At 38.1% G+C, this 24,133-nt stretch overlaps 1 protein-coding gene across 1 annotated transcript; it reads right to left on the bottom strand.

Moving 5' to 3' along the window:
• Window positions 1–1,576: 1,576 nt before the first annotated feature.
• LOC126470834 (uncharacterized) lies at window positions 1,577–5,628 on the bottom strand. The gene is made up of 4 exons (XM_050098850.1): window positions 5,564–5,628; window positions 4,706–5,042; window positions 1,735–1,957; window positions 1,577–1,617 (listed from the first exon to the last, which is right to left on the bottom strand). The coding sequence occupies exons 1-4, from the start codon at window positions 5,626–5,628 to the stop codon at window positions 1,577–1,579; spliced, it is 666 nt and encodes a 221-aa protein (XP_049954807.1).
• Window positions 5,629–24,133: the final 18,505 nt, after the last annotated feature.

Below are 24,133 nucleotides of genomic sequence, written 5' to 3'. Positions count from 1 at the left end.
AAAGTTGGATTACTAAGGGCATAAAAATCTCCAGTGCAAGGAAAAGATTTCTACATTTGTATAAAAAACAAAACACTTTATCATTAGAAATGCAAAATTATATCAAAGAATACAGTAAGATCTACCACAAAGTTATTAAAGAGGCAAAGAAAAGGGGGAATGATGAATATATCTGCAAATCAAACAACAAAACACGGGCCGCATGGAACATCATCAGATTTGAAACACACATAAAACCAGTGGCAAAAAATATTAACTTAAAGCTGGAAAACAAACAAGTATCAGATGCTACCTCTGTAGCTAATATCTTCAATGAGTACTTTGGCAAAACTGCAAATGATCTTATCCAAAGCAACTTTCAGAATACTAATATGAACTACATTGAGAACTATAAACCACTGATGGGGTCTTTGTTACCCAAGCAGGTCACACAGAGTGAGCTCATACTGGCAATGAGCTCATTAAGGAAACTTTATGTTGTTTTGATGAGATTCCGGAATGTATTATAAACCAAACAAAATGATAAATTGTAGAACCTCTGAAGCATGTTGTTAACCACTCCTTTTCCAAAGGTACCTTTCCAAATTTTCTAAAGATTGCAAAATTAGCACCCTTGCACAAAAATGGAGCCACAGACAATGTTAACAATTACAGACCTGTAGCACAGCTTAGAGGCTTCTCAAAGTTCTTTGAGAAGCTCTTTTATAATAGGTTGCTAGAGTTTGTTAACAAAAACTCATTGCTGTCAAATCATCAACATGGCTTCAGGCAATCTAGATCCGCAACCACAACAGTCTATGAATATTTGCACACCATTCTAAAACCTGTAGATGAAAAGGAAATGGCTACTGGAATATTCTTGGACCTATCCAAAGCATTTGACATTTTAGATCATGGTATCCTGCTATGTAAGTTGGAAAGAAAGGGAATTAGAGGTATTCCAAATCAATGGATTGGATCATATCTTACTAGCTGGCAATTAAAAGTTTTTCTCAGACAGGACGCAATAACTGAAAACGTTTCAAGAACAACAACATACACTTCAGAAAAAACTACCATTAAATATGGTATGCCACAAAGATCAACATTAGGTCCTATCCTATTTCTCTTGTATGTTGATGACCTGAATGACATTGTCCATGCCAAACAGAAAACTTTATTTGCAGATGATACCATTATTTCGATTACAGGGTCAGACCGAAAAGAGCTTCAATTAACTACAGGTGCATCATTGCTGGAGCTAACACATTGGTTTGAGAAAAATAAACTTATAATTAACACTGGGAAAATGGTGGCCATGAACTTTCATATGTCCCACTATAAACAACAAAATGAACACGCATTGAAAATAAACAACAAGATTGTAGAATTAATGGTGATGTTAAGTTCCTTGGAATATATCTGCAGAGTGATCTCAAGTGGAATACACACATTAAAGCTCTTACAATCAAGCTATCATCAATCTGTTGAATGCTACGGATACTAAGCACAAGCTGTAATAGAGAAATAGTAATACAGGCACATCATGCACATTTCCAGTCAGCAATCAGATATGGAATAATATGCACCCTATAGTCTATTTGTTTTCAAAACCCAGAAACGAGCTATCAGAATCATCTGCAACATGAAGAGCCAAGGATCATGTCACTCTCTTTTTCCTACTCTAAAGATATTGAACCTTGCATGCCTATATATATTTGAAACAATAGTCTTTGTAACAGAATATTTAAGAACCTCCAATGCCTATCAGCTGAAGAGCTCTGTGCACAATTACACAAGAAGAAATGGCAATAACATTCGTGTCTCCTATGCTAGAACAACAGCCTACCAGAAAAGTGTCCTTCATAGAAGCACACAATCGTCTAAACCACCTCCCTAACAACATCAAGTTGGTAAAGCAAGACAGCTTGTTCAAAAAAAAAGCTGAAGTCATTTCTGATGGACCACAGTTTCTACTCTGTAAATGAATACCACTCAGAATGAAACAGAATTTTATAATGTTAAATTAATAAACATTTTATGACAATTATTTGTTTATTAAAGTGTACTAGCTGTACATTTAATGTTGTTTGAATGTAGATATTTGTAGTCCACAGCATTGTATTGATATATATATATATATATATATATATATATATATATATATATATATATATATATATATATATATATATATACAGGGTGGTCCATTGATAGTGACTGGGCCAAATATCTCATGAAATAAGCATCAAGCGAAAAAACTACAACAAATTAAACTCGTCTAGCTTGAAGGGGGAAACCAGATGGTTGGCCCACTAGATGGGGCTGCCATAGGTCAAATGAATATCAACTGCGTTTTTCTTAAATAGGAACCCCCATGTTTTATTGTGGCAACGGCCTTGCCGCAGTGGATACACCGGTTCCTTTGAGATCACCGAAGTTAAGCGCTGTTGTGCGTGGCCGGCACTTGGATGGGTGACCATCCAGCTTCCATGCGCTGTTGCCATTTTTCGGGGTGTACTTAGACTTGTAATTGAGGAGCTACTCGGCAGAATAGTAGTGGCTTCGGTCAAGAATACCGTCTTAACGACTGGGAGAGCGGTGTGCTAACCCCATGCCCCACCTATCCGCATCTTCCAATGAAGATCACATGGCGGTCGGATGGTCCCGGTAGGCCACTCGTGGGCAGAAGACAGAGTGAGTGCATTTTTAATTACATATTCATGAAGTACATAAAGAAATATGAATGTTTTAGTTGGACCACTCTTTTCGCTTTGTGACAGATGGCGCTGTAATAGTCACAAACGCATCAGTACATGGTATCACGTAACATTCCGCCAGTGCAGACAGTACCAGTATTTGCTTCATGATACATTACCCGTGTTAAAATGGACCATTTACCAATTGTGGAAAAGGTCCATATCATGTTGATGTATGGCTATTGTGATCAAAATGCCGAATGGGTATGTGATATGTATGCTGCTCGGTATCCTGGATAACATCATCCAAGTGTCCGGACCGTTCGCCAGATAGTTACGTTATTTAAGGAAGCAGGAAGTGTTCAACCACATGTGAAACGTCAACCATGACCTGCAACAAATGATGATGCCCAAGAAGGCTGCTGTTGCAGCTAATCTGCACATCAGTAGCAAACAAATTGCGCGAGAATCGGGAATCTCAAAAACGTCGGTGTTGAGAATGCTACATCAACATCGATTGCACCTGTACCGTATTTCTATGCACCAGGAATTGCATGGCGATGGCGACGACTTGGAAGTGTACAGTTCTGCCACAGGGCAAAAGAGAAATTACGGGACGATGACAGATTTTTTGCACGCGTTCTGTTTAGCGACAAAGCATCATTCACGAACAGCGGTAACGTAAACCGGCATAATATGCACTATTGGGCAACAGAAAATCCACGTTGGCTGCGACAAGTGGAACATCAATGACCTTGGTGGGTTAATGTATGGTACGGCATTATGGGAGGAAGGATAATTGATCCCCATTTTATCGATGGAAATCTAAATGCTGATTTCCTACATGATGTTCTACCAATGTTACTACAAGATGTTTCGCTGCATGACAGAATGGCGATGTACTTCCAACATGATGGATGTCAGGCACATAACTCGCATGCGGTTGAAGCGGTATTGAATAGCATATTTCATGACAGGTGGATTGGTCGTCGAAGCACCATACCATCGCTCTCACGTTCACCGGATATGACGTCCCCGGATTTCTCTCTGTGGGGAAAGTTGAAGGATATTTGCCATTGTGATCCACTGACAATGCCTGACAACATGCATCAGCACATTGTCAATGCACGTGCGAACATTACAGAAGGTGAACTACTCACTGTTGAGAGGAATGTTGTTACATGTATTACCAAATGCATTGAGGTTGAAGGACATCATTTTTAGCATTTATTGCACTAATGTGGTATTTACAGGTAATCCCACTGTAACAGCATGTGTTCTCAGAAATGATAAGTTCACAAAGGTACATGTATCACATCGGAACAACCGAAATAAAATGTTCAAACGTACCTGCGTTCTGTATTTTAATTTAAAAAACCTACCTGTTACCAACTGTTCGTCTAAAATTGTGAGGCGTATGTTTGTGACTATTACAGCACCATCTATCACAAAGCGAAAAAAATGGTCCAACTAAAATATCCATATTTTTTTATGTACTACACGAATATGTAATAAAAAACAGGGGTTCCTATTTAAAAAAACCGCAGTTGATATCCAATTGACCTATGGCAGTGCCATCTAGCAGGCCAACCATAGCGCCATCTGGTTTCCTCCTTCAAGCTAGACAAGTTTCGTTATTTGTAGTTTTTTCGTTTGACGCTTATTTCGTGAGATATTTGGCCCAGTCATGATCAATGGACCACCCTGTGTGTGTGTGTGTGTGTGTGTGTGTGTGTGTGTGTGTGTGTGTGTAATTTTTAACTTCGTGAATCATTTATTGACCTGTCCAATATCTGTACAAGATGTCACAGGACCAAAGCTAAATACATAGATAAATAAATAAACATAATCAAAGAGTACTTTAAGCTATGTCCACCACAGACTGAGTCTCCCCATAGCGACCCATATTGAAGAGTATAAATCACGTAGACTCACAACAATTGAAGGCATGAAGGTACTTAACAGAGGCATGTATTTGTTCTCCCATTACTCCATAAGCACATGGAGTAGCAAAAGGGTCCAAACACCTCCCCCTCCTCTGTCTGTCTCCTGTCTCCCAGTCTCCTGTCTCCCTCTCTCCTGTCTCCCTCGCTCCTTTCTCCCTGTCTCTTGTCTTTGTCTCCCTGTCTCTTGTCTTTGTCTCCCTGTCTCTTGCCTTTGTCTCCCTGTCTCTTGTCTTTGTCTCCCTGTCTCTTGCCTTTGTCTCCCTGTCTCTTGTCTTTGTCTCCCTGTCTCTTGTCTTTGTCTCCCTGTCTCTTGTCTGTCTCCCTGTCTCTTGTCTTTGTCTCTCTGTCTCCTGTCTTTGTCTCTCTGTCTCCTGTCTCCTGTCTCTCTCTCTCTCTCTCTCTCTCTCTCTCTCTCTCTCTACATGTCAAGAACTCCAGCTAATACTTGACATAATAGAACATCAGTTCAGATATGTCGACCATAAGTAGTATCTCCTTAACGATCCATATTGCAGAGTACAAGTCACATGTGTTCACCCCATTTGAACACTTAAAGGTACTTGTCAGTGGTATATATCGATTCTCCCACTGCTCTATATGCAAGTAGAATAGCAAAAGGGGCCAGTTAGCAGTTATTTAAGATATTCCCCACAATGTGTTGTATGTAGGCTTGTAGACTATACACAGCTATCTTTCTAAGGTTTGAGGCATAGCAGAAGCGGCATCAAAGTTTTTAACACCACACGCAACACATTTGTAAAGGTTCTTGTGTAAGAAAAAGTGCTATAATAGTCCATACAGATGTGTGGACGACTTTGGCTCAGCCTACCATATATTTTTTTCAAATATACGGGACACCTACAAAAATACTCCAGTGTCACTCTCTGACACAAAGATGACCTAGGCATCCACTAAAACAACTTATTGATCCTATTTAACTGGAACTGAAATGGATCAACAATTGCTTTTTGTGACTGGAATATGATAATAATGACTTTTACCATCGATATTCATGTAAGGAAATTGCATTTCAGAGATAACAAAGAGCCATTGTTATTTATGTAAAACAAGTAATAAGTAGTTAAAAGAAAGAACACTATCACGTTTAAAACCATTTAACATTTTTATAAATCTTTTCTGTATAGTGCAAATATCATGCAGTCATTCAAGTTTGCTTATTTACATATTTTGCACTGCAGTGAATATTTTCACAAATGTTTCTGAGAGTCAACTCTCTGGTATACATTTCTGTGCATGGGAAAGTGAAATTACATTGTAGCATTAAAGAATTCACGATCATAGATTCCAAAACATTGGTCTTTTTACATGACCAGCACTTAATCATTTTTTAAAAAATACGTTATATGAGTGCATTTGAGCCCGGAAGGCAAATGATAAATTCTTTAACCTTAGGGAGGATTGTTATTGGAATGTTTTTCTCCTTAAATAGATCGAAAATTCCCACCCACCTATCCTGTACTGCTACAGTGTTAGCATTCCATTCACATAATTTTTCTGCTGTAATTGTTTTAGCCATACAAAATTCATCAAACAAGAGTGAACAATCAAGGATTGTATTACCCATGTCTTGTACTGTGGAAATACTGGCCTCTTCATCTGACCATTTTAGTTCTGATTTCAAAGTAGACCAACATAAGTCAGTGTTATACGGAAATTTCTGACTCCATGAAACTAGATAGTCATATGCTACACAGTAGAAGATATTTGCAGATGAATAAAATCTATCTTGAGCTGCTCGGTCACACACATACAATTTCAGTAAGATGGATTTAACTTGGACAAAAAATTATTATATCCCCTTCTAACAGCCATGTACCGCAAGTCTCTAGAGGAAAAGAAGGTTCCAAATGATTGGAAAAGAGCACAGGTAGTTCCAGTTTTCAAGAAGGGTCATCGAGTAGATGCGCAAAACTATAGGCCTATATCTCTGACATTTATCTGTTGTAGAATTTTAGAACATGTTTTTAGCTCGCGTATCATGTCATTTCTGGAAACCCAGAATCTACTCTGTAGGAATCAACATGGATTCCAGAAACAGCAATCGTGTGAGACCCAACTCGCTTTATTTGTTCATGAGACCCAGAAAATATTAGATACAGGCTCCCAGGTAGATGCCATTTTCCTTGACTTCCGGAAGGCATTCGATACAGTTCCACACTGTCGCCTGACAAAGTAAGGACCTACAGAATATCAGACCATCTGTGTGGTTGGTTTGAAGAGTTTTTAGCAAACAGATCGCAGCATCTTGTTCTCATTGGAGAGACGTCTACAGCTGTTAAAGTAACCTCTGGCGTGCCACAGGAGAGTGTTATGGGACCATTGCTTTTCACAATATATGTAAATGACCTAGTAGATAGTGTCGGAAGTTCCATGCGGCTTTTCGCGGATGATGCTGTAGTATACAGAGAAACTGCAGCATTAGAACATTGCAGCGAACTGCAGGAAGATCTGCACCGGATAGGCACTTGGTGCAGGGACTGGCAACTGACCCTTAACATAGACAAATGTAACATATTGTGAATACATAGAAAGAAGGATCCTTTATTGTATGATTATATGATAGCAGAACAAACACTGGTAGCAGTTACTTCTGTAAAATATCTGGGAGTATGCGTATGGAACGATTTGAAGTGGAATGAATATATAAAATTAATTGTTGGTAAGGCAAGTGCCAGGTTGAGATTTATTGGGAGAGTCCTTAGAAAATGTAGTCCATCAACAAACAAGGTAGCTTACAAAACACTCGTTTAACCTATACTTTAGTATTGCTCATCAGTGTGGGATCCGTACCAGGTCAGGTTGACAGAGCAGATAGAGAAGGTCCAAAGAAGAGCGGCGCGTTTCATCACAGGCATATTTGGTAAGCGTGATAGCGTTACGCAGATGTTTAACAAATAAAAGAGGCGCTCTGCATCGCGGTGTAGCTTGCTCTCTAGGTTTCGAGACGGTGTGTTTCTGGATAAGGTATCGAATATATTGCTTCCCCCTACTTATACTTCCCGAGGAGATCACGAATGTAAAATTAGAGCGATTCGAACGCGCACGGAGGCTTTCTGGCAGTCGTTCTTCCCCCAAACCATACGCGACTGGAACAGGAAAGGGAGGTAATGACAGTGGCACGTAAAGTGCCCTCCGCACACACACCGTTGGGCTTGCGGAATATAAATGTAGATGTAGATTTTTTACCTTTGTTTTTAGTAGCTTATAACAATGCAATGCTTACGCAACACAAATATTCTGCCTTTAAGTTTCTAGAATGCTTGTTCAAAAGATATTTGGCTGACTGTGCGCAAAGCATAACCATAATTCTGATTCCTTATTACTGAAAAATGAATACAAAGTAGCAGAACACCCTGGTTCTGACAGGAAAAATGATTTTAAAGCAGGATACAGTTTCACAATCCTTAAAAGTGCAGGCAATAATGCTAACCACCTTGCTCTGCTGTAACTCAGTACTTGCTAATATTCAATATTCACAACATCACAGAATTCTGTATTCGTTCCACCAGAACACTGTATATGTGGAAATGCTTATAAATTTTACACACATTGTTTTCCACACCAGTGGGCTACTGCTGTTACTGTGGTGTTGTGAATTATATATGCCATGCAATCAATCCCTATAGGAGGCTTTTTAGGACTGACTTTTGATTTGCTGGAAACATTTTGTTTAGCCCCTCTCTTAACTCCACCAAACATACTATTCATTTTATCAGCTGAGAGACACACAAATTTTGACTTCCGGTTATTGGCCTGTAGAACATGTTGTACATGCTGATAAGACGGCTGATGTTTCATTTTCAACAGAACAGAAATCTGATAACTTCACATGTACCCCACTTACAGGTTTGAAATATCTGACAATGAGAGGAAGTAATTTAGTTGATTTATGATTGCTGGTATCAATAGAAATGCTTATAAAATTCATTTCATTAAGGTCTTCAGTAAGAAGCTCTTTGCACGATGGCTCCAATACATTGTGAACTATACATTCTGTTTTTGCCCTTGCACAACTAAACTTGGTATCATACAGTTTCTTAATCATTTTCAATGTGCAGTCCATGGAACTATAGCTGTGTCTGTGACGTACAGTGTGGTAGGTAGATGTTCCTTCTACGCAGCCAATTTTAATTCTTCATTGCATGAGACAGAATGAATTTGTAAAAGTTACGAACAAAGAAAAAAAATTGCAGTAGTTAAGAACGAAAGTATAAGATTTCAATATTACAGTATTGTGTTAACATATGTAATGCTCTACTGGGTACAAGGGTGCTCATTTTTAATGATGTTGCAGCAGCTATTGAACCCAATTTATGTTTCTTACAAGGGAACCTCCCCACCGCACCCCCCTCAGATTTAGTTATAAGTTGGCACAGTGGATAGGCCTTGAAAAACTCAACACAGATCAATCGAGAAAACAGGAAGAAGTTGTGTGGAACTATAAAAAAATAAGCAAAATATACAAACTGAGTAGTCCGTGCGCAACATAGGCAGCATCAAGGACAAATGTCAGCTCAGGAGCGACGTGGTCCCGTGGTTAGTGTGTGCAGCTGCGGAGAAAGAAGATCTTGCTTCAAGTCTTTCCTCGAGTGAAAAGTTTAATTTTTTATTTTCAGACAATTATCAAAGTTCAGGCACTCACACATAATCAACTTCGCTCTCCAAAATTCCAGGACATGTTCAGATTTGCTTGGACATATTCAGGATTTGACGCTCTACACAATGAATAATTTGAAACGTTAAAAACCGTTAAAACATATGTTTTGACAGAGCACAGGGAAAACCGTGCGACTGTGAAACTGTTGCATTCATTTGTAGCAGTTTATGTGACACTCTTATGTTTTCATCACTTTTTTGGGAGTGATTATCACATCCACAAGAGAACCTAAATCGTGCAAGCTAAAACCCATTCGCCAAGTGTACAAGTTAGGTGGGTCGACAACATATTTCTGTCATGTGACGCACATGCCGGCACCTGTGTCGTATAGAATATATCAGACGTGTTTTCCTGTGGAGGAATCGGTTGACCTATGACCTTGCGATCAAATGTTTTCGGTTCCCATTGGAGAGGCACGTCCTTTCGTCTACTAATCGCACGGTTTTACGGTGCGGTCGCAAAACAGACACTAAACTTATTACAGTGAACAGAAACGTCAATGAACGAATGGACAGATCATAACTTTGCGAAAATAAAGAATGTAAGCTTTTCACTCTCACGCTAACCAAGGGACCACGTCGCTCCTGAGCTAACATTTGTCCTTGATGTTGTGCACGGACTACGCAGTTTGTATATTTTGCTTATTTTTTCATAGTTCCACACAACTTCTTCCTGTTTTCTCGATTGATCTGTGTTCAGTTTTTCAAGGCCTATCCACTGTGCCAACTTATAACTAAATCTGGGGGGGGGGGGGGGGGGGGGGTGCGATGGGGAGGTTCCCTTGTTAGAGGTTTGTTTACGGTTAGGCCGAGGCTGCGCTTGGGAGCGTACTGCGGCCACGCCGGCCGGTGGGGGACACGCCGGACGCTTCGTCAACATCGCACAGAGTATTTCCCCAACGTCGCCCCATGCCTCTATTTGCGCTCCAGCGGCGCGAGAAATTTCAAAAGACTGAGTGGTGGATAGGACTTCATCTAGAGTCGGATTTGCCAACTGAAGGGCACGTTGCCTAGCTTCTTTGTCTGGCGCCGATGGCATAATAGCATCCCGTACCAAGGAATCGGCGTAGGATTCTTTGTAAACTTCAGTAACAAATTGACACTTTCTACTGAGGCCGTGAAGTTCAGCAGCCCAAGCGCGATGGGATTGATTTGGTTGTTTTTGCAACGATAAAAGGCAACACGAGAGGCTACCACATGCTTTTGCTTTTGAAAATAGACGGAGAGAAGTGAGCACATTTCAGCAAAGGACAAAGACGCAGGCTCTTTCAAAGGAGCCAATTGCGACAACAACCGATACATTTGAGGTGAAATCCACGAAAGGAACAGAGACTTACATGTTTGTTCGTCCGCGACATGAAATGCCAAGAAGTGCTGTCGAAGACGGTTTTCGTAATCAGACCAGTCTTCCGCCGTCTCGTCGTAAGGAGGAAAAGGAGGTATAGACAACGACAAGAGACGCCCCGCATTTGATGCCGTGACGAAATCACGAATCACATTTGTGAGAAGCGTTTGCTGTTCTATGAGATCTTGCAGTAGTTGCTCTAAAGTAGCCATGGAAACATGTGGGTCAACGATGGAAAAGAAAATTCAATACCTCGTCGCCAATTGTTATAACTTCAAGTTGAAGAAATATATTTCAAGGAAGATGCAATACATGAAAGTCACAGATCAAGTAAACAGAGTAAGACGGGTGTACACTTTCACAGTCAAATCACAACTGAGTCCGAGTCTAGCGGCTGCTGGCTGGCTGGCCGCTTAGGTGGGGCGGGTGCTGCATGGCTGGCAGACAGCGCCGCATGTAGAGGACGCACTTTGAAAGATTGGCGAGTCACAACAATAGAGAGAGTCAAGACTGATCTGATGTACATTCATTACTTTCCCTAACCACAGAAAAAAACTTGTTATAAATTTGGATTATGTAATTTAAACTGATGTTATGTACAGTACAATTAATATTGTGCATGCATGTTGCTCATAAGTTAAGACATTTTTCCTTCAATGTTGCAGAAAGGAAAATTTTGTTTTCTTATGATCTATTACTTGAAAAAATGGCAGGGCTGCAAATAAGCATGTGTTACCCCAATAGCAAGACTGAAAATAAAGGGAAGAAAAGTGAAATTATATGATGATGAAGACTAGTTTGTTACCCTTTATTGAATAATCAGACATGAAAGACTTACCTCATAATTCATGGTAAGGGTGACATATGTCCAGTGGTAGTTCTTTCTAATTAGTGACTGTGGTGCCCTGCGTTAATACTTTTCTGTTTACCTTCTATGATGTTCTTAATTTCAGAATTATAAAGCAAAAAGGTAAAGAACATCATGCAGTTTGCTTCGCATTGCGAGAAATCTTTTCCTTATCTCTGAAGATGCTATTATGAATCACATAGTCTCCACTACGTCCTACATATGAAACAGCAAATTCCAAAGAAAGTGATAAAAATTTATGAAATTGAGCCTTATTGAACCATGAAGTCAGATCCTCTCAGCAGGCTGCACTTGTCTGAAATGCTTGCTTTGCTGTTGCATGAGAAGTTCAGAAAAATATCATAGGAATGAGGAGGAAAAGACCATGTTTCACAGGGTGGACAAAAAGGCAACTGGAGAGAGGGATTTAAGTTGATTTTGACATAATAATATTGTATATTTTGGTTATCAGAAATCAAATTTTATATCACGTAGTCAATCAAGAGTACAGGTTGTTGGGATGACAACTTTAAGTGGTTATTCCTCCTAAAGTATTTGATTGAGAAACGCAATTTTTTATATTTATAGAAATTACTAGTGAACACAGAGAGCCCTGTGTGTAAGCATTTTTTCCCCAACAAAAAATATGTTGAACTCAAACTGAACAGCCTAGTTGTTTGAATAGAATTTTAAATTTAAATTGTTGTGCCAACAAGTTATTTATTATGTTCACTGTACTTCAGCTCACTCCTTGGATAAATTTTGACTTGTTACATCATCAATAACTCATGGTATGAAGTTCTATAATATTCTGATTAGTTTTGTTAATGTGTGAGTTCAAGAAATTTTAATTCAGAAAAAATGATTTCTAAGAACTGCCAGAAACCCAATCTACATAAAATTCCGAGGGCCTAATTAGTAAGTTAGAAAGAAAAGTCTATGGGTATGATGAAATGGAAAATAATCTCAATAAATGATAGGAAAAGAAAAGGATTCCTCAGCTCCATGAGACCAATGCCGGAATCATTCCTTAGTTTCCACCAGGGGCCATCCTTCCCACTTTTCTATAATTTTTTAGTTTAAAAAAGGGGCAAGTGGAGATGATGAAAGCCAAATGAAGATAAATCTTACAGTAGCACTGACATCAACAGTTAGTTTTATGTACTCATTCTTTACAAGCTGGGTCAAGACACGTGCAACAGAAGAGACAATGAGAAGTAAAAGGATGCACTACAAAGATATTTCAGCCCAAAGGGAGAACAATCCAGGAGCATCGAGGATGGAAAGATGTATGCTGAGCCATAGACCAAAGAGACTGGAAAACTACTGAATTTAATAAGACGTAGTTCTTCAGGACAGCACCACAAAGCTGGCAAGAACATCCTTGTGACCAGTGAAGACAGCAGCAATGTTGAGAGTGGGCCATCCACAGGATGTTCTACAGGCCTCCACTCGACTGAAGACCTGGTTTATGAGAGAAGCTCCGAGAATGACACATCATGCAGAAATGAAATTAGATGACTCGACTTTTAAAATACCAGGGGAAAATCAGCTTAAGCAGGCATCACCACAGGTGGGATTGAAGGCAAGCCTAAACTTGAAGACACAGTGGACTCCGATTCCAGAAGATGGCTGGAAATTATTAATGATTGCATTTGAATGATCTTGGTCATACAAGCTCCTCCAGAGCATGTTAAAGAAGCTGAAGAACGTCCTAAAAACGTGGACAACTGTCGCTTCAGCCCTGTACATTACAGCTATTCTTTAACAAATCTATGAAAAGCAGACAGAAATTGCTTGGTAAACTCCAACAGCTATCTTCCGCTTTTGTTGCAAACTTTTTTTGTCATCTACAGTAAAACTTGCAAGGACCAGTATAAGCAGCTGGTGGCATCTTACTTCTTAACTCAAAACTCATGGGCAGTCTACTGAGGATTTGAATTCACACAAAAAGGTGATTGCCTTTTCTAAAGGACTGAAAAATTCATGAACTGTTGACACCCATCATAAAAGGCTACTGAATATTGAAAGCAAACATTGGAAAAATGTTCTTCAGCATTTAATAATTATAATAAGTTTCCTGGACCAGCAATGTCTGCCCTTGAGAAGAAGTACTGATAAACTTTTTCAGCATGACAATGGAAAGTTCTTTAAAGTCATTGAATTATTTGAAAAAGTTTGGAGCTGTGATGATAGAGAACCTGTATAGAACAAAGAAAGGTAAGACAAGGGTCATTATTTTAGTAATGATGATGTCTGCAAAGTATTACAGTATCACTCTGGATTGCACACCAGGTATTTTAAATGTTGAGCTTATGACAACTGTGGTATGCTTAATCCAGGAGACATGACTTGGAGGGGTATACGACACCTGAGTTCTGGGGCATTTCCTGAGATTCCTTTCAATATCCAATTCTTCAAGCTCCACTCTGATGCAGGTTCATACTCAAGTCCTTGGAAGATAAAAAAAAATTCATTTTAGAATATGAGAGGTCAATGGTGTGACAGTGGGGTGACCATGAATGGAAAGTATTCTGGTCTCCAGAAAAGAATTTTATATTTGAACAAAAGAGCATTTTATGCACCATGTAGCAGTCAGTCATTCATTCTTGTGGTAAAGGATTCTGCTATGTCTTCTCAATATGCTGTTTCCATGTTTTTGACAGTGAATAGCTTCTACGATTTCTTCTCCTCCTCCATTCAGTGTTGGACTACCTTGAAGAAGTATCTTTCTAACTTGACACTAAAACTGCTGAGCAATACTAGGTGGGAAAGCTATATTGATGCACACAACTCCCCTGAAGTTTCAGGCTGGAGGAGTTTATGTCACGTTTGTTCACATATCAGAAGAATTCAATGGTATGACTGCTCACAAAACTATGGGACTTGTGAATCAAATAAAAAATTACACCTTTCTAACTTCTCCAGTAATCTGATATGATGTACTGCTTCACATCAGTGTAGTCAGTAAGACCCTCCTGCAGAGTACTGACATAAATATTTCTGAGGCTGTAGAAATACTTGAAAGTATGAAAGTATATTTTGAGAACTGCAAAACAGAAGAAAAGTTTGTGTCTTTCTTGACAGATTCCAAAGAACATACCACAGAATTAGAGCTAGAAGATCTAACGTTACTATTACTGAAACGTTTAGTTCTACACACGCAACTACATTTAGAGGTACAGTTAATGAGTCAAGCATCATTGACGTGCTGGAGTTGAGGCAAGAACTTAAAGTCCTTTCAGCGTTTGCAAAACCCAGAATAAGTCCAACAGATACTTCGAAGTTTATAGGAAGACATAATTTTTGTCCCGGTATTAACATTTCCCAAAGAATTCTCCAAACACTTCTGATGACAGTTGTTGAAACCATTGTACAAGAAGGGTGACAGAAACGAAGTAACCAATTATCGTTCTATTTCACGCTTAACTTGTTTCTCCAAGATTCTCGAGAAACTTGTACACAGAAGGATTCATTGAACATCTTAGTAAATACAATATTCTCAATAAAAGTCAATTCGGTTTCCAGAAAACATCTCAACAGAAGATGCAATATATACTTTCACCAACGCAATTCTTGAATCAATCAATAATAAAATGTCTCCAACTGGAATTTTTCGTGACCTTTCTAAGGCGTTTGATTGCGTGAACCATAAGATTTTTCTGAGAAAGGCAGAATTTTATGGGTTAACTGCAGAAGCAGGGATGTGGCTTGCCTCCTATTTAAAGGACCAGAAACACAAAGTCATGGTAAACAACACTCATGGGGAACCAGTGTCGTCTTCTTGGGGTACAATAAACTGTCAAGTCCCATAGGGCGCTATTCTGGGTCCTCTACTTTTCCTTATTTTCATAAATGACCTTCCAATGTGTACAAGGGCTATGGTGAAATTTACTTTCTTTGCTGATGACACGACGATTCTGGTAGACAATTCAACAAATACTAATCTTGAGATCACTGTAAATGCAATTTTTCAGGAGATCTTTAACTGGTTTACCTCTAATGGACTAACACTAAATTTTGAGAAAACTCTTTTGATTCAGTTCCATACAAGCCAAAATATCGAAGGTGAGATTAAAGTTAAATAAAATGATGGGAATTTAGCAAGAGTGGAATCAACAAAGTTCGTGGGTTTTCTTGTTAATAGCAATCTAAACTGGTCCTTACACTTTCCTTACCTATATAAAAAACGAAGCTCAGCAGTTTACGCTATTCATGCGATTGCATCCTTCAGTGACTTAAATACTTTGAAAGCTGCCTATTTTGGTTATTTTCATGCCCTGATGGCCTATGGAATTGTATTCTCGGGAAACCAGCCAAAGGCAAACAAAATCCTCATAACCCAGAAAAGAGTCATTAGGATTCTGTGTGGTGTCAAGTACAGACATTCCTGCAGGAAACACTTCCAAGAGCTGAGAATACTCACAACAGTATCTCAATACATTTTCTCTCTCATGTGTTTCTTGTGTAAAAACCATACCCTTTTTGAAATGAAGAGCATGTATAATAACTATGACACTAGGGTAAAAAATGATCTTCATCTTGAACAAAAGAATCTAAGCATGGTACAAAAAGGAGTACACTACTCTTGTATAAAAATATTTAACGCTCTCCCTCAGGCAATAAAAATGTCAGTTACTGATCCACATACTTTTAAAGATCAACCTAAACAATATCTGCTAAGTAAAACCATTTACTCACTGGACGAATTTATCTAAGAGAATATGTGAATTGATTTTGATCTATTGTAAGTCTGTTCAATGTAATTTGTAACTTTTTACAAAAAAACAATTCTTGTAAATATTTTTTCTATGTAATATATTATTCATTGTACAACCTATTATTATAAAGAAATGTCTCAAATTTATCTAAATGACATGTTCTACACCCAAGCGATTTATCACTACTGGGTCTACAGAACACGAATGAAATAAATAAATAAATAAAGAGAAGTTTCTCAAAACTGAAATTGATGAAAACATATCTCAGTTCAACAATGAGCCAATCTCATTTAAGTGAACCTCCAACAATATTTACTGAGCACAAGCTTGCAGAGGACTTAAATTATGTGGATCAAGTGAAAGAGTTTGCATAAGCAAAAGCCAGGAAAGTCTGATTTGTCTGTTTTTTTTTCCTTTTCTTAGTATTCAGAGGTATAGTTCTTTCGAATATTATGCTTTATTTTGTTCAATGTGAAATAAATTATTATTTATACCTTATTCTTCAAAGCAAATTAACATGAAAATTTTAAACTGTGTTGTAATATATTTTGTTTTCCACAGAGTAGATTATTGAGACATAACTGTAAAAACTGTTCATTTATGGTAACAATAAAGTCACATTGTTTATTAAAATAAATGTTAAGAGCTGGAGTTGTTAAATCATGTGACTAACTATTTAAGTCAAGTTACCACACATACCAAATAATGGACGTTTTTTAACATTACACAAACTTTTTTAAAAAATGGAGGTGGAGGGGGGAGGCGGCAATTTTGCAGCTCACATAGGGTGGCAGTGAGGCTTGTATGTATGACATCTAAGATTTCCAGCAGATTTGTATCTACAGCTTACCTGTAGCATCCAGGCTTCCTACGCATCAAGAATGAAGGCTCTGCTATGAATTTCTAGCACTTCTCCAAGACAATAAACTACTGAGGAGGATATCATTATTCCTGCACAAGTACTAACCTGCATGGTTCAGAATACAAGATTGCAATCATGACATCTTCAGCGATGTTAGAAACGAAGATGGCTGACCTGTTGATATGAATGCAGTCCAAAATAGTAGATCCAATTCCCCTGGCACTGCAGACACCTACCCCTATGATTTATCCACAGTGGAGGCTACCTAGCCATCAAACAAACCAACCACTTGTGCTCTGTACTTGTTAAATTGTGTAACTGAGTGGCCCAAAATCATATGTATGCATTATACAGCATTGTAACTTCTTCGGCAAATTAAACACTATTCAATACGGTTCTATACGACATCATGCACAGTATAGGCTCAGCTGTGTTTTGTATTTTTTAGATGCAATTTTACTCCAGGGTGTAGAACACGAAAGAAAACAAAAATTGGATGTCAAATAAGTTAAAAAGCCTTAAATATATGTTCATTTAAATGGTATGGGGTGACAGTTATTGAACTATATGAAATAAAATCATCATAACTTCTGAATGGTTCGCATTAGGAAGTTCAAACTGCGTGGTTGGCTATGGGGCATGATGAGAATTAGCACGCACTGTATGGTTTGATTTAGCGATGAATCTTATTTCATTTGTATGGGTTCATCAATAAGCAAAATTGGCACATTTTGGGGACTGAGAATCAGCAATTTATGATCAAGATGTCTCTTCACCCACAATGGGTGACTGTGTGGTGTGCAATGTCCAGTCACAGAATAATTGTTGTGATATTCTTTGATGGCACAGTGACTACCAAACAGTATGTGGAGGTTTTGGAAGATGATGTGATTTCCATTATCCAAAGTGACCCTGATGTGGTTCATGCAAGACAGAGCTTGACCCCACCAAAGCAGGAAAGTGTTTGATGTCCTGGAGGAGTACTTTGGGGACTGCATTCTGGCTCTGAGGTACGCAGAGGCCACTGGCATGGGCCTCGATTGGCTGCTATATTCTCCAGATCTGAATATGTGTGACTTCTTTTGTGGGCTATATTAAAGACAAGGTGTACAGGAATAACCCCAAAACCAATGTTGAGCTGAAACAGCCATTCAGGAGGTCATCAACAGCATCGATGTTCCGACGCTTCAGCAGGTCATGCAGAATTTTGCTATTCATTTGCGCCACATTATCATCAATGATGTCAGGCATATCGAATAAGTCATAAACTAAATCTGAATATATATAGTGATGTTTACATGTTGAACAAAGTATGGACATGCTGTAGTTTGTAACTGATTTACATTTTTTTTAATATAGTTCAATAATATTGTCACCCTGTAATAACAAACTTGTTACTATACATGTAAATGTCTAATACACTGAGGCGAATAAGATAATTCTTAGGCTGTTTTAGCAATGCACCAATAGATAGATAAGTCATTTTACAATACTTATTTACAGTGATTGCATTATTGCACCGAAATTGTAGAGAAGTCTGATTGTACATAATACTCACATTATTTGATATTATTTTGTAACATATACACATCAATCCGTTCTGCTAAGAAATTCATCAGTGGAGCTGAAGGACTTAGCCATCAATAAATGCTTTAGGCTCCTCTTAAAATGAACTTCATTTGTAGATGAACTTTATATGGCTGCTGGCAAGTTATTGAAAAAGTGCATTCCTGAATAATGCATACCTTTCTTGACCAAAGTGGTTGACTGCATATCTTTGTGAAGGTTATTCATATTTGTAATATTAATTCCATAAACTAAGTACATCATTTGAAAAAGAGGTATATAATTTTTAATTACAAATTTCATTAAGGAATGAGTATATTGGGAGGCAGTAGTTGGTATACTTTGTTTCCTAGACAGGCATCTGTAGGATGATCTTGATTTCACATTAGACAATGATTCTAATTATACATTTTTTGTACTCAGAAAACTTTAGCTTGACTTGATGAGTTACCACAAAGATGTACTGCAGGACAATCTTGTTTGTGACTGGAAAGGTCAAGATGAGACAGTGAAATGACATGAAATTATGGAGTAAACCACTAGAATATTATTGAATCTGAGCCATCTATGGTAATAATATTTACAAGCAAAAAAGAAGGCAATGGGGGATATCAATGTAGACAAATTTCATTAACTCTGTCCATTAAGGTTTTAATGACTGTCCTTGTCTTTGACAAAGGGAATGCCACAGCTGTAATGAATAGTGAAGATTATCATAAGAAGATTAATGACCTTTTGGAGTCAACTACTTATAAAAGGCTTTGTAAATCCCTAGAACAAATGTTTTAAGAATTACCAGTCAACTGGTAAAAGTGTCTTCTTTCTTTTAGGCCATAAGAAATTACTCTGCAGGACAGAAGCTTCTCTGCCCAGACCATACGGCCTACGAAAAGTGCACACACTGGAAGCTCTTTTGAGACTTATTGTGAGTGCAATGGGGCATCCATGCATGATGTGCTGTTATATCTAGTGCCACTTGTGCAATTGTGCTCTCGCAGAACTTACAGTTGTATTAAAAACTCAGTACATGTTATGGAAAAACTAGATGACATGAACATGGGCCCAGGTGATCATCTTACCAGCTTTGATACTGTGTTTTTATTTTTGATGGTTCTTTTCAATGAAGATATTTCAGATGTAGACATTTTTCTGACTGGTACAGTAGCTTTATTTAGACACTGTCTCACTACAACCTATTTCCACTGCAGAAAATGAATTTTATGAGAATATTGATGGTTTAATGCTGGGCAGCTATCTTAATTTAGCTATTGTCTATTTGTTTATACAGATTTTCTAGCAAAGAACACTGCAGACAGCCAGTAAAAGACCAGCTCAGTGGCATCATTATATGGATAATACATTTCTAGTGTGGTCATACAGTGAAGAGGAGTAAGCTGTCCACACGGTGTATCTCAGTAAGTTCAACCCAAAAAATTTAATTTACAATGAAAAAAAAGGAATGGGCAACTTAATTTCCTGGATGTATGTGTGGTCAAATGGGTGGATGGTACTTTGGGCCATAAGGCATACAGGAAAGCTACATACAATGATTGATACCTCCATAAGAATTCCAATCATCTTCCAAGACAATAAAGGTGTCATTAAAACCTTGATGGACGGAGTTAATGAAATTTGTAAAATAGTTTATTTACAAGATGAACTGAATCACTTACAGTCAGTTTTCAAGAAGAATGGTTTGTCCAGAAAGGAGGTGTACCACGCATTCCAACCAAGAGGAGAGAAAGCCATATACAATGACGAACAATGGCCATCTAATGGGAAAGTTTTCCTTCTATATCTTAACAAACTTTTGGATAGACTGGAAAAATTTTGGACAAGAACGGATTTGAAATGCACCTTTAGGCCCAACAAGAAGATAAAGGAATGCTTAAGATCAGCAGAAGATGTAGGGCATACACTAAGACACCTGGGTTGTATAAAATTCCATATAAATATAGGTAAGTATGCAATGGAACCACAAATAGAAGTGTTAACAACCATTTAGTTGAACACAAAAGGAACTGCTATGTGAAACATATTGACAAATCAGCCATAGCAGAACATATTTTTTGAGATGAAAATCACAAAATAAAATTCAGTGATACAGGTATTTTAGCAAAGATAATGTATTATCATGTATACATGTACAAAGAGGCCATAGAGATTCACAAGCACCTTAATAACTTAGTAGCAAAGAAGAAGATGTTAATTTAGAGAAAATGTGAATGTCAACTCTGTAACAACAGAATGATGATTGATTACTTTTAATCGGGAATTACGGTTTCATCCAGAGATAATCATACAATTTGTATCACATGACAAATGTGGTGCCGTCAACATCTATGTCTATATTTATACTCTGCAAACCACTGTAAAAGGCACGGCAGACAGTACATTCTATTGTAATAGTTATTAGCCTTTCTCCCCATCCATTCACACATGGAGCACAGAAAGAATGATAGTTTTAATGCCTCTGTGCATGCCATAATTAATCTGCCACAACATCTAGGTGGGGGGAGGGGGGGGTTGATGCTATCAGCAATGGAAAATAAAATGTAGAAACGAAGGCTCTGCGGGCAACGCGAACAGTACAAAACGTTGTGTACTGGAGTCGTTTTTTCTCTTAACTCTTTCAGTGAGTGAACGGAATTAACTTGGTGTTCATTTGCTGCTGTTACCACAAAATCCGAAGTAAGTTCCTAATTTTTAATTTCTTCGTTTTGAATAACTATGTCTCGAAGAAGAACATTAAAGAGTCGGACTAAAAGACAAAGAGCTGGAGAGAGACAGTCTTCGCATAGACAAAGAAACAGGAATAATGTGGATACTGATAACGATAAGTCTATTGTTAACACAAAATTTCGTAGGTGACTGTCTACAGACGTTAAATAATTTGGAAAAAGCATATTTATGCCATCCGTTGCACATTTCATGTTTATTCTCTACTGGTTTCGGTTGTTACAACCATCATCAATGAGAAGCATATCTACATCAATGGATCAGCCATCCGTTTCTGTCACTGTACTGCTGTGATTTTGCCATGGCACAGTGTGTTCATATGGGTTGTGTTAAGACAGACTATTATGAAAAATAGACATGTTCTACATTTGTATGGCTCATTATATACATATATGACGCAGATGTATGGTTGCTCCATTGGTGTACAGTGTTTTTATCCTTGAAGATGATTGTAACAATTAAAACCAGTTGAGAATAAACATTAAATTGTTCAGCTGATGGCACAAACGTGTTTTCCTAATTCTGTTGTTGTTTTGAAAGATACATTTAAATGTACACTGATCTTAGTTCCAAATAATTTTGTGAGTTATAACTGCAGATTTTTTCTGGAAATTGTCTCAATGGTTAGTTATATCATTTATGCTCCTATCATACTTTTTTTCCTCTTCAATTTCAGTATTCTTTTATAAAAACAGAAATTAAAATCAAATAATTTGAACGCTCGCTACAACGCTCCATTTGAGTCATGTTATCCCTGTGATTCCACTGGTTAGCTCGCTGCTCCTACTGTCATAATGCCAATTAACAGTGATGTCTTATTTTGGAAAATGGGTTACAAAATGTGTGTTGTACCATACTGTACAAATACATCTAAAAAAACTCGTGGGAAATTGTTTTTTAATGTTCCGGAGTATGAGAAGATGCGTAATATGTGGTTGCCCTATACCAGCAAATTTCCAACACGTCGACGTTCAAGTTTACTAACTTAATTAAAAATTGTTGCATTTTGAAGTTTACATTAACTCATCTCCGAGGTATGTTCTCCCACTGTTACAACGAAGGATGTCGTTATGCAACGAAATTAAATTCCAACTGAAAACTGACGTTTTACCTAACTACACCTCAATTATTCGGTAGCTCATTTCTTAGAGGGGTAAACCGTCGAATTTTATAAGGCAATGTCCATAGATCACTGGTGCGAAACGTGAAAGACCATTTTAACTTGTTTAACGACTCTACAGTCCTCTCATACGAAAACCAAATCTCAATTACAAAACTTAACCATGCCGATCAGAAACAGGATAGTACTCTAGTCCTTGCTGTTCACATGCGCTTATATTTGCAATCACTGTTCACATGCGTCACGTTAAAAAAAGATATTTCTAGTTAATGTGACCACACATTTTTTACTGTATTGAAACTATGTTTTTTATCTTCGTACTGTCTAGTTTGCATCCTTATTGTTTAAAGTTTTGCAATTTCATCATCTTACATGAAGATGAATTACGGTAAGTCTGCTTCAGACGCTAATGTTAGTTTACGCTCACAAACATCACAGCCCTTACGTTTGTCACACCTGAGTGTTGTACACGCTTTTATATCTCTCCGTATAACCTCATCGTCCTACATTTCGTTGTACTGTAGATGTATGGTTATACCATCACTACTAACAATGCTTTCCAAAAACAGTAAATTGTTTGTTCACAAAGTAAATGCATTTTTTCTCTGTTGCTGGTTTCTCAGACCAAGATTAATGTGAAGCTGTGTATAACAGAGCCCACATTCGAAACAACTGCAACAATCAGTTCTTGATAATGCTATTTTCGTATTTCGTGTAAAGCTTTTAAAAATATATGATCCTCCCAGGATTCTTTTTTTTTACCTCATTTTGTTCGTTGTATTTGTCTGTGTCAGACGTCCCATGACATCCATTCACTTTCATCGCTGATCCTTTCATTCAGTTTTTTATTACAGAGGCAGCTAGTCCTCTGATCTAACACGCTGAGCAACCATGCTGGCAAGGATTCGAACTTCTTAAGGCGGGTCCACACTGAGCGCGCCGTGCTGCGCCGCGCCGCTGCAGCCCGCGCACTGCTGTAGCACAGTAGAATGCGCCGTCCGCGCCGTTCCGAGGCGCGCACTGTGGTTCCAGTTGGAGCGCGCGCACGTCTGAAGATGGAGCGAGCCAAGATTGTGAGTGCCGCATTTATTGTGCTGTACCATCAGTTAAGGAAGAAGAGGAAGAATCGTTGTCATTGGGTAACCCCAGTGTTAAAGAGTAGTGCATTATACGGTGGACATGGTCTTTTCAGTGAACTACTTGCAGACGACAGTATACAGTTCGAAAACTTTTATCGAATGTCTTTCGAAGACTTCGAATATCTGTTGAAAGTGATCGAACCAGACGTAATGAAGAAAGACACAAATTGTAGATGTGCTATATCTACCAAAGAGAGACTGGCAATAACTTTGCGCTTTCTGGTAACTGGAGATTCCTTTACAAGTCTGATGTATCTGTTCCAAATATCTAAACAAAGTATATCAACGAATGTCATCGAAGTTTGCACCGCTCTCAATAATGCACTGAAACCCTTTGTGAAGATAAGAAGTTATTATTGTTCATTGTCGTTAAATGAAACCATCCTTTTCAAAGGATTTGTAGTTACGTTATTTGCATAAAGTTGATACCTGTCCGAAGTCAAATGTGTACAAGGTAAAAGAGGTTGAGGGCTGAAAGACTTACATCAAAGAA

Source organism: Schistocerca serialis, chromosome 3 (genome assembly GCF_023864345.2).
Source record: "Schistocerca serialis cubense isolate TAMUIC-IGC-003099 chromosome 3, iqSchSeri2.2, whole genome shotgun sequence".
NCBI lineage: Eukaryota > Metazoa > Arthropoda > Insecta > Orthoptera > Acrididae > Schistocerca > Schistocerca serialis.
Note: the sequence above shows the minus strand (reverse complement) of the source record. Positions and strands in the feature narration are given on the sequence as shown.